At 36.7% G+C, this 12,503-nt stretch overlaps 1 protein-coding gene across 1 annotated transcript in view; it reads left to right on the top strand.

The window, feature by feature from the left end:
- LOC107319318 (transcription initiation factor TFIID subunit 4-like) overlaps nt 1-12,503 on the top strand; it is a 121,691-nt gene that overhangs the window by 43,591 nt on the left and 65,597 nt on the right. The window contains exons 11-12 of the mRNA XM_015874042.2: nt 6,452-6,582; nt 7,495-7,620. Of these exons, the coding sequence (XP_015729528.1) occupies nt 6,452-6,582; nt 7,495-7,620 (257 nt within the window). The remainder of the gene's footprint in view (nt 1-6,451; nt 6,583-7,494; nt 7,621-12,503) is intronic.

Genomic DNA, 12,503 nt, shown 5'->3' with positions numbered 1-12,503 from the left:
AAAATCATGATACTGTTTATTTTTCCTGGATTGCTGGGTTATCTTATACCCCTAGGAATCTCTAATCCCTGTCATCACAGCTAGTGATTTACTATTTGCACATCATGCCATTTAACAAGCTTTTCCTTCTGTTTTTAATACTAAAAGGTAGGCTGGGGCTCTGGCAGCCCCTCCGGACAACTCTGGAGTGTTTTGTACCCAACCAACCTCCTCAGTTTCTTTCATTGCTGTGTTCAATCCCCAACTGTCTAGCTTAATGTGTAAGATCGAGTTTTCCCTTTGATAGAGTTGAATGCAGTGTTGATGGCTGAGGACACTGCCACACAGGAGATGTCTCCTGTTCTGAAGCCCAACCTGATTAGACCGGGACAAGTAAGTTCAGTAATTGCTATTTTATGGCTCCTTGGGCTCCTAATGTGTTACAGTTGTTTCCTCACTGTGTTTAGTCAGGCTGATTGTTAAATGCAGTTGCTCAGTGTAGAGTGAATGATGTCATAGTATTAGGCAAAGCGCCTATTGCTTTCTGCTGATTTCATGACCTCATTCTGTAGAGAACACATGGTATGTTTTAGGACCTGCAGATATTGTTAGTGTTGTTTTAGAAGGGAATTGCTCACCACTTTTTCCCTGTTTCTGTCAGCTGTCAGAAGTTTCTATACAGTTTAAGTCTTGAATGATGACTACTTTAACTGGTCCTGATCTATTTAATGATATTTAATTTTATAGGGATTGACACCTTCAGCAGAACTATAAAACCATAGCTTTCTTTCATGCTATTAAAATGAAGGACTGAAATTAATTAAAGAATTACATCATTTTAAAGATTTGGAAGATTACTGCAGCAATTTAGGGGGGTTATTTTTTCAAAAACACTATTTTTATTGATGGGGAAAATTACAGAGAGACAGGCTTGTAAACTGTAGTGGATATTTTGGGATGAATGAAGGGGAAGGATGCTTGAGCTTATATTCATGGATGCAAGGCACAATCAGGTACTTTTTATGCTCAGGGAATAGGGTAGATAGGTATGGCCAAGTGCATCTTTGTTTAATTATTCCCCATCTGATGTTGTTAAATGAGGTAAAATAGAAATTTAGACAAATTAGGAATGTCCCAGATGCAAGGAGGATGAATTCCTGTGATTTCTTTCCATCTTGCTCTATGCAACCCTATTGTAACAGCAGATGAGGCCTGGACCTGAGAAATCTGTTTCCAATTGTGTCTAATGTTGAACACAAAAAACTTTAAGTTTCTTTTAACTTTAAGATGATAGCAGTGAATGCTTTCTGTAGTTCTGGCTGACCTGTGATTAAGGGCAAATAGAGACCAAATAGGCTCTCTCCTGGTGTTTGTGTTGAAGGACAAGACAAATTCAAGCTCTAAATATATGCTGTTTAACCATTTAAAACCAATTCTCTAAAGTTTTTTTTGTTTTAAGTGTAAATGGAAAGACTTTATACAGGCATTCAATAATTTATCACATCAGTAATCACTCAGACCTAATGTTTTGCAAATAATTTTTTTATCTTTGATCTCCATCCTGTCAGTCCTCTTTAAGTATGAATTATTCAAGTAACTTTTTGATTCTTTGAAAGCCTATCTGCAAAGATAGTGTTTTGTCCTGCTTCTCAAATAGGACAGTATTCTTCTTATGATTTATTTTGGTTTGTTTGATCAGTAAAATATAATTAAATTTCTAAAGCATGGCAAAGTTGGTACCCCTCAAATATGGAAGCAGATAATAGCACTCTTCGAAATTTTCACTTCTTGGAATTGAAAGTTTTCAGTGACAAGGTTTAGGCACTTTTATGTTTGTGAAAAAACAACCTTGTGCTAGTGACACATATGCCAATATCAGAATAATATTGCTGAGTGCTTTTTCCCTCAAGGTTTTTGAAACTTATATACAAGTTCTAACTTTATAGAAATTCTCTTGCAATATTGCAAACTTTTAAGTAGAGAACAGTTTATTTGTAACAAAAATATTCCAGTGCTTTTTTTATACTTTCTTTGCATGCTATTTCATATGCTGTAGAGCTTTATTAAGTGCTGGCTGTACCATGGTTTGCTACTAATGCTTCCAAAAACATAATTAAGATTTAATATGTAGCCAGACCTTATTATGCTGTTCTGTTAATGCTTGGCAGATTAGAAATTTGATCATTTTGGGAGTATTAATTTGTGATTCCTCATATTTTTCACATATGATCAAGTGACTCAACCAACTACTTTGTAGTGATACCCCTGAGGAGCGATTGAGACTTAAGTTCTGTCACAAAGAATAGAAGTGTTCCTGCAGTCGTTCTTCACTTCTTCATGGTCTTTTACAGTTGTAGTGTACTGGCAAGAATGCTTGAATGAAAAACATGACCTTAATTTTCCTTTTTAAAATGTAAAAACACAAATTCAACTGGAGAGATTGGTTAAAATTACAGCTTGGAGCCTTGCTTTGCTCCATCTCCACCTTTGTTGTTATCCTTGATGATGTTTTTATCATAGCTCCAGGAAAAGTTCAGAATTACATTGCTAAAGTCATTTTAAAGGCTTAAGGATTGTGCTTGATGTTGAAAATGTTTAAATTTAACAAATGTATTATTTAATAGCAACCAACTTTTTTTCAAACTATGCATTTCCTGATGTTTTAAATGTGTAGCTCCTTACTACTTTATAATGCAGAATTTGGGTTATGAAACTAAAAGTTAAGACGTCCACAGTATCAACCTTAGAGCACATTAAGGAGAGCAGAAAAAAAAGAAAAGAAATAATTATAACTTTTTTCAAAAAAACCAAAACAAAACAAAAAACCAAAGGTGGGTGACAGCAGTTTAGTGATCAACATTAGTTTTTTAATCTTTATTTTCTCTTTGTATTTTTTTCTGTCTATATGTCTGTAAGTATAGTATAATTAAAGTGGGAATGTAGAATGCTGAGGCTTAAATAAGATCTGCAATTGAGCCAACTATCCAGTGACCTGGTTAGGAAGCAGTATTTTTTTCTTCACCACTACAAGTATTAACAGTTCCCAGACTTTCAAACAGAGTCAGTTTCTTCTTCCTGGCATTTCTGGGCTTTATTTTTTTGCTGCTTTTGCTGCTTTTAAGTGTCTATTCATATAGCAGAAAAAATACGCAAAAGTTATTTTTAGAAGTGTCTAATAAAGGTATCAAAACTTTTCTTCAGTCAGAAAGTCAGTGAGGCTGCATACATGGCTGTTTATGAGAGTATAACTTAAGCAACTTAGATGAAATTATTGTTTCAGGAGCATGCTGGTAATTTTCCCATCTTTGCCCCAAGTACAGTCCAAGTATTTAAGTAGTGTGCCAAATCTTCATGTAATATACAGCTTTGGAATGTACCCTGCTTCTGATGTCCTGTGCTAGCAGAACTTACGACTAGTATAATTTAGAGCAATGAAGATGTGATGCTTCCACACATGATGAATGTTGTGGATGACAAGTTGATTTTTTATACATTTATCTTTTTGTACTCTGGTTTCTTATGTTTTTTGGGGGGAAATTTGTGCTGTATTCTTTCTTCTTTAGCCTGCTTTCCAAGGAAAGCTACCCTTAAATGATGGAGCAGTCTATTTGCCTTCCTACTCTCTCTGTGCAGATAACTTTTGAATTTATTGATAAATCAACAGTTAGATAGCCCTTGTGTGTGTTCCAATTGAGGGGAAAATCAAATTTTCTTTTCTTCTCTTTGCTCTTCTGAATGGTTAGCTGCCAATCAGCATTCTTGTACAGACTTGCCTCAGGGCGAGCTGGCTGTGCCCAGCTGGCAAGCTGGATAAATGTGGGCTGGAAGATAGGCCAGGGGGTGATGCTAGATGTGTGAGGGAACTACAGATGTTGTGATAAGAAGGGATAACAAGGAATGTGGGAGGAAACTGGAGCAGCTCAAGAGGAGCAGGGATCACAGAATCAGACTAGATTGTCTAGGTTATTTTCCATCTGAGTCTTAAAAACATATAAGGTGAGAGATTCCATAGCATTTCTGTGCAAAGTATTTTAACATTTACTGAAGAATTCTTCCTATGTCTGGTCAGAACCTTTGCTGTTTCAGTTTATGATTTTTTTCTCGTCCTTACTCCAGGCATCCATCTCAATAAAGAGTCCGGATTAATCTTCCTAAATAACCGCTGCCTTAAGCTTTCTCTTCTCCCAGATAAAGATCCCTCAGGTTCTGCTCATATCGACCAAATGTTCCAGCCCTGTAACAGTCCTGGTGACTTGTCCCTGGACTCAAAGTTGTGACTGCAAAGTTGTTGCACTGGGGTACCCAAAACAAATGTGGGCTGGGCCAAAAGAAAAGGGGTAGTGACCTCTCTTGATGTGTACTGACTACTTTCGCCTCCTGTTGATACAATCAGCTGTACTGTGGCTGGCTGACTGCCCACCATAAGTTTTCCATCAGCTCTGCACCATTTGGTGTGCTGTCATCTGCAAACTTGATGTGGATGCTTTAGATCTCCCTGTACGTCCCTGAGAAAGGTATTCCAAAGGGTAAGTCCCAGGACAGACTCACGAGGGCTGCTGTTTATAACTGGTTTTCATGTAGTTTCCTAGAATTGTGAAGACTTGTGTGGAGGGAATTTGGGAGTAGGAAATCTCATGGGGTTATCATGGGAGCTGGTGGGGAGGACCTATGACATGACTCTGTGGGAAACAGGCATCCCAGGAAATTATCCTTTTGTTATGGATGAAGTTCCAAAGAGTTGAATAGGCAAAACAAGCTGCACAGTAGTTGAGTTGACTCAGAGCAAAAGTGCTTAAAACTTTTGTCACAAGAAAAGAAGAAAAAAAAAATGGTGGTAACTCTTTATTACAAAGCATTGTGTGTTCGGAGAAGGTGGGTAGCTCTAGTTAAACTGCTGAAATTCAAAGAATTGTTATTGTAACAATTATTCATTCCTACTTGTAACTGGGATACCTGGCAGAATTTTCCATCTCAAATCTCTCTTCTAGATACAACTTAATTAAATTTCCCTTTCTGCTTGTATTTTGTCGTTCAGACTAGGTTTTTTATTTTCTGATTGATAGCTTTGCTTACGCGTTTGCATAATAAAATGGTGCATGTTCAAATAGGTGTGGATATTGCAAGCCTGACTTGCGCAAATAGCTCCCACCAACATGAATAGTCCCAACGACTTCAAGGACTTAATTTGCATGAGTAACAGTTGCAGCGTTGGGATCTTAATGCGAATGTCTGCTTTCCATTATGTGTTCAGCTTTCAGCAACCTCGGTGGAGCTCCATCTCTATTACAGGGGACAAATTGGGCACCAAGACAGATGGAATTTTTTTTAGTGGCAAAGCAAAAATCAGTTGAAGTCATATACATACTGCAGAAGTCCTTAAGGTATCGGGTACAGCATGAAGGCAGTGATGGCTTAAGTTAAAGAGATAACGACTTCAAAGAATTGTTACAAAAGAAAAAAATTAATATCAGAAATATATGACAGAATCCAGTTCTGGGAAGCGTGGGGATGATGTGCTGTGGTGATGTTATAAAATATACATTTAAATAGAATGGTTGGGGGAAAAAAAAAAAAAGAAAGAAAGGAATAAAGGAGCTCAGCCGGCCGGGCACGGCCAGCTCCCGCCACAGCTGGGTGCCTTATGCGGGCCCTCCCCACGTGTGCCCCCTGCTGGGAGGGCAGTGTGTGACATGCACACTGGGGGCTGCTCTCAGCTTCTGCAGCTGAAACAACAGTGGGCTGTAGGCATGCCAGAATGATGCTCACTAACTCGTCTTTGTTTTTTGGATGTGTGATGGTTTCTTGCCCTAGAGTTTGGCTGGAAAAAGATAGGAACGCGTCATAAAACAGGCTCATTTTTAAGCCTCTCAGGTTTGTATTTGTGTAGAGGTCCCTCCCACAGGAAACAGTGACTGCTCTAATTAGTCACTGAGGAAACACTTTCCAGAATCTTCTCAGTCAGTTTCCTGGAATGTTTTGTGTACATATTAGTATGTCAGAAGTAAAGGTATTCAACCTCTTTTAAGGCTTGTACTTGTTTTAAAAGAAACTTTGTGTGCTGAAGTGCACAGCAGTGTGCTGCAGGCTGCGGCCTGGATGTGTGGGCGCTGAAGGGGTCAGCAGTGGTGATCCCAGAAACAAAGGAATTGCTGTTTCTGAGAATTCAGAATTCTCATTGAATTGCCTCATCTTCTCTTCTACTTTCTGTCAGTGTACTGTGATAAAACCTGGTAAGGTGCATGAGTGTCTTCTGAGGGGTAAAGGAGCAACTCTGGGTTATCTCAGACTTCAAATCGTAACGACATCTGTTTCCAACAGGTAATGCATGCATCACCAAGGCTTCAGAAATGTGCTAACAGGAAAATAATAAAACTTTGTGTTCTTTACAGGTTGGGCTTTTTTTTGTTTTGTTTGTTTTTCCTTTGGTGGAAGGTCAGCTAATTTTCTTTTCTTTTGTTTTACTTTGCTTTAGCTAAAAAATTAGGAATTACTGATGTGCCAGCTGAGGTGGTTACTTTTATTTCCCATGCAACCCAAAGCAGATTAAGAACAGTAATAGAAAAAGTAACAGTGATAACCCAGCACCGCATGGAATCATACAAAGTAAGTGTGCAAATCAAGCTATTGGATGTTATATAGTGATGCAACTAAACACAGTTTTCTTTCTTAGCACATGGTATGTGTTTTGTGTTCGTTTTGTGTGCAGAGTGCATTTTAATCACAAATTTATCTACCTCAGTGCATAGAGAGCTGTGGGATGATGACCCTGCTTGCCAGACCTCTCTTCTTTGTCACAGAATTTGTGTATAAGATTACATTCATCCTTATATGCTGAAGTGTCCAGCTTGGCTCACCTGTTAAGCTATTTCTGCTAACCTTTTGTGAACAAGGCTGTTATTTCACAGGATAACCACTGACTGGATAAAAATAGCTTCAATGTACAGGAATCTGTAGTAGCTATACATGTCTTTGTGCAAAATAGTAATGTTTCTATACTTGCCATTTAAAAATTTTAGCAAAAAACTGAAAAAGTTTAAGAATACAGTGATAAGCCAGGAATAGAACTGTTTTCAGATTAGAGGGAAGAGCTACTAATTTGTCTTAAGCCAGCAACTAAAGAATTCAACTGTTAAATTCTTTGCTGTAATTAAAGAATATTCTCTAAAAAAAGGAAATATTCAAGTTATTCTGATACTATTGGTAGTGATTGAATTCTTGGAGAAAATTGAAATAATTTAGATATCTCAAACCAGAAGGAAAATGGTAGTAAAAAAACCGCAAATCAGTTTGAAATTCAAGTAAGTCAGATATGTTTTATTATTAAAAACAACTTTTTTTGTTGTTTTTAATAGAAGAAAATTGGTAGCAATTCTTAAACTAATAAAAAGCATGCAGGTGGCTGGCTTCATTGCAGCAAGCTTGATTTTTTTTGTCTTAAGTACTGTAGAAAGATTTCAGTGTATGCACTCAGTCTTGATGAAAATGCATGTATTCATAAAATATTGTTCTTTACAGGATGATGAGTGGTATGAACAAGCTACGGATGTCCGATCACAATTAAAGTTTTTTGAACAGTTGGAACGTTTAGAAAAGCAAAGGAAAGATGAACAAGAGAGGGAAATCTTGCTGAAGGCTGCCAAGGTATCTTATTTATTCTATTTTTAAAAATTATTTAGCATTCAAACAATTAATTATTTAGTCTTCAAACAATTACTTAATCTCTTGAAATCTGTTTCTGGAACAGTTTTTGTTTCTTATGCTGTAGCAGAAATGTTGAGTCTCAGTGATTGAGCACCTGCTGGAAAGGTAGGGCCAACTCAGGGAGCTCAGTGCATGCAGAGCACCTGAGTGACTGGAAGGGGTAGAGCCAGTATGCACCCCTTCCCAGCATTCATTTAAGGGTTGGCAGTGGAGGTGAGGGTATCTCTCTGGAGATCTCTGCCTACCTGAGGCCTTCCAAAGGTAAGCAGATTTTCTTCCTTCGTTTCTGCTGCCTTTGAGCTTCTCATTTGCTGTAGCCTAGGACTTTGCCACCCCACTATTGCTGCTATACTTTCCATCATGTTAAAGCATTTCATATATCAAATAAATACTAATGTTTTGATACTGTACCTTTATTCTACCAAGTCATGCTGTTTATCCACAGTGACAGCACTCCTGCATTCTGAGGAAGGTATACCTCTGAATATGATGGGTTCTTGAGACTATGGGAGACAATGCCTAACATATCTGTGGATAAATTCCTAACCAAAACTGCAGATTTAATTGTATTACTGATTTATCAGACCACAAATAATTTTATTCCGTAGTTATTCTGAGTTATTCGTCTGTTGTTTTACATTTTCACTGAATTGTTTATCATGTATTCTAAAGAGTTTATATGTCACAACTCAGTGTTCAGTGGTAAAACTTTGTCTGTCTGTGCTGTTAAAAGACCTTTCAATTTGCAAACTTAATAACAACAACAACAAAAAGGCACCCGAACAACAGAACCTGACTTGCTAATTTCAGAAAAATGTCTCCCAATTTGGTTGTTTTCATCTTTCTTCATCTTTCTTTAACTGTTTTCTTTCTTAATTTGTAATTAATAATTGTAATAATAATAATTAATAATTGTAATAATTCTTAAATATTCCACAATTTTGCACAGAACATATATGTGCCCTGCCCTTCAAATGTTTAAATGGAAGCAGATACGCTTCTAATTTTTAATGCTTTTTTTTTTTTTTTTGTACTTCATTTTCTACATTCAGTGAATACATCTTGATGAATCACATTTTCTTTTTCTGTGTCTATTCTTGTTTGTTGCATTTTGAAGTCTTTTTCTTTCCTTTTCTTTATGGACATTGAGGAAAATGCAGTCCTGTAGTCTTTAGTTTAAAAACATTTTGCCAACTGGGCAAAGTCATGCGCAAGCTGATTTAAGGCTGGATTAGATGTTATCACTTCCAAACTTATGATGCCATGTTTTTTAGATTCTTTTATTTTGAGTTAATGTTGATTCCCACAAAGTCAACATTTAGGAAATAAATACATTAAGTTTGGTTCCTATAGATTAGAGAGCAAATTCAAATAATTACACCAAAAAATGTTGAAGAAAAGTCTTTTATGTGACTGGAAAAAATCATTTGCATTAACATTATGCACATGTAAAATTTATAAGCTTTGTAACCAGACGGTTAGGAATAAAGACATTTTGTACTTGAAAAAATATATTTGGGGAAAAAAAAAAAAAAAGAAAGAAAAAAGAAATAAACCCACAAAGAAACCGTGGGAGAAAAATGCTGATTTAGTGGCATTAATGTTTCAATTAATGTTTTGAATTGAACTGAGAATGATAGCATCTGTCCTTGCTGGAGCGTGCGGCTGGCTCTCCACCATGCTGTTCCAATGGATTGACCACCTGTTTCAAAACTCACATAGAACACGGTTTGGAAAAACATGGTGAAATTACAACTTTTTATTCTAAATAATACGTTGTTCATTAATTCCTTGGAATCTTGGTTGCTGCTGAAATGCAGGGTTCTCTGTACTTCAAAAAATAGAACTTGTGATCTCTATTCTGAATTCTTTACGTACCCAATCCTTAGCCAGGATTTTGGTCTTTCTGGTCTTTTTTTACATCCTTAGTTGTTTGAGGAGATGGAAGACTTTGTGAAGAGGATGCAGTAATTGCAGTGAAACAGTTATTAAATGGACACAGTTAAAATCTGCCTCATCTGCTCTGGTAACTAGTGATACAGACCAGAAACTGTTTTGTGTCTGTTTGTGACATGCTGATTGCTATTTGTGCCTGCAAGGGGGGTAAAGATTAAACTGGTTCTAGAGACTGAAATACTTCTTATGGGAAGAGACTGTTTCACAGGTTGGGGCATCTTTGTCACCTGGATAGTATTGTGTATTTGAAAGTTAGAAACTTTGGAATTTTAAGATGAAATTTCTCTTTCTGCTTATTTTTCAATAAACACTTAAATCTAAAAAATCATACATATATTAAAAAACAAAACAATACAGAAGCTGCTGCTTCTTAATGTGCCTTTCAGACAGTGATTTTTTTCATCTTGTACATGTTTTTGTGATGTTATTTTGCAATGTTTTTAAAGATACTCAGAATCATTTTAGGGAAAGTTTTGAAGTTGCCTGCTAGTGGTACCTAGTGTGTTGTCTAGGTATGGAACAGCATATACAAGTTTAACTAGCTTAGTGAAAGTTCTTTTGTAAGTACTTACTTCGTGAAGCCTCTTTAGCAACCAAGTCCACGTATTCACGGAGAATAAGATTCTGACAAAGGGAATATTGTGTTTGGATTGATCTGCGACTGTATTTTCAGCTACTACTGTAAGATACGAGTGTAGAATTCTTAAGTACCCTGGTGGGGTAGGTTTTGCTACAGGAGGTGTCTTGGGAAGAACAAGAGATAAAGTCCGATGGTGAGACCAAAGGAAAACATAAGGCTTCAGAAACTTTTAATAAAGATTTTGCAATATACTGTTTATTTTTAAAACACCTAAAAATTTTAAATGGGACTTCTACTTCAGGGTCCTTTGTGTCACATCTGATAACATATGTGTACCAACCTAGAATGGTATGGCCCAAAACATTTCTCTCGTGTTTTTACTTTCTGGCAATACTTGTTCTAATTATAGTGCTTACAGATGATATATTTGTCCACAAAACGATTCTTGTTTCACCAGATGTAATGATTTAAATAGAGAAGCTGTACAGGGAGGTACTACAACTGCCTTGATTATCATTACTTTTGAATTTTCTTCCTGTTATGTGAATAGTAGGGTAAAGGAATAAGGACACAAGGAAGGGCTCTCTTGTGTGTGTACATATACACATATGTGGAGTGCAGTCTCTTTAAATAAATATTTTGGAGAGTCACCTCTTTCTCCTTGTTTGTTTTCCTAAGAAGCAGCCACTGGCCATTCTTTCCACTATATGTAGAAGCAGAGGTCTTTTGAATCTGTCTTTGGTGGTTGGTATGGGAAATCAGAAAAGAAGCTAAGGGAAATCTTAAGACAGCAGAAAGGTCAAAAGCCAGACTGAAATAACTTCAGGAGCTTACCTTTACATTTGACGTGTTGTGTGGACTTTCTGAAAACACACGGCACATGTCTTGCTGTAGTGAAAGATGCATTCAAAGTGATCCATCCTTTCTGCTTTCATAGCCATTTCCAAAATCTGGAAAATGTAGGTTGTGTGTGTCAAATAGAATGAGGTTCTGGTTTGAGTGTAATAACAGAAGTATTTCTGGCAGCAGAAGGGAGTTTGTGGTCTGTTATCAGTATTCTGTATTAATAGCACAGGCCTGTCTAGTTTTGGGTTTCAAAATATAACTACAGTTATCATAGGAATAAAATCTGCTTTGTGGCCTCTATTTTATAAAAGGTATCAGTAAGTAAACTGAAAAATTGCTTGGTGTTGTTTGCACAGTTAAGCAGCATTTATGTATGATGGATATTTTGATAGTGCTGTAGGTTGAAGGGCTTTTTTATTGGAGAGAGATCATTGAAATTTGGCCGTGCAGATTTCCATACACAGCGCTATCACGTGCACCTCCTGTCATTACTTGAAGGGCCTATCTCTCTGAGTGAGAGATGAGTTCAGTCGTCATGCCAATTTAATCCTTTCCTTCTCTTCTGAGACTACAGTGGATGTAATGCAGCTTTTTTGTGAGATGAAGCACTTTCTGAACTGAAACTTGTAACTCAATTCTGATGAGAGGAGAGCAAAGAGTGAATTATTGCGTTGAGATAATTTTCTCAATTTTAAAAAATTTGTTACTTCAATTTTAATGATTTTAAAATGAATCTTCTTTTAGACCTGCACTCTTGCAATCTTCCTCACTGTGGTCATAGCTCAAAATAGGGTTTTACCCTCAGCTATGCTGCTTTTAACTCTCACTTTTTATTAACAAAGCTAATGTGAAAGCAAAGTGTTTCATGTTGCCAATTTAATTTCTTTAATTAAAAGTGAAAGTTATAAGCTGGTACAGCCGTGGGTGAAGTTCTAATGTCATCAATGGGGAAAAATAGGTTTAAAATTGAAACTGTTGGCACAGCAGTGACTCTCAATAGTACAGCACCTGCAGTTGTGACTCTTCACTTTATTTAATGAAAAAAGATGAATTTGAAGCATTAAAGACTCCCAGGACACGTATTGGGAAGGGGGAGATGAGGTGTGAGTGCCTTAACTGGGATCAGATTTTGCTGATCAGGCAACAGTCAGATATTCAGGAATGGAGAGATTTAGCAGACTGAAATCATCACAGTTATTCTAAATCTAACAGAAACCTTTTTTTTTGCTAGTGGGGAGAAAAGATGTAACTGTAGTGCTACTTTGACATTGCAAATGGCAACTCAATACAGAATAGTGGTCCTAGTTCAGTGCATCAGGAGTGTTATTCTGCTTATTTGCATAGATTAGGTGTCCTTCAGTTTTAAAAACAATTGTTGCCTTATTACATTGAAGTTGTATAGATATTCCTTTAAAAATACTTTTGATTTCTAATGTAAGGC

The sequence above is a fragment of the Coturnix japonica genome, chromosome 11 (assembly GCF_001577835.2).
Source record: "Coturnix japonica isolate 7356 chromosome 11, Coturnix japonica 2.1, whole genome shotgun sequence".
NCBI classification, from domain to species: Eukaryota; Metazoa; Chordata; class Aves; order Galliformes; family Phasianidae; genus Coturnix; species Coturnix japonica.
The sequence above is the reverse complement of the archived record's forward strand: the minus strand, read 5'-3'. Positions and strand labels throughout refer to the sequence as shown.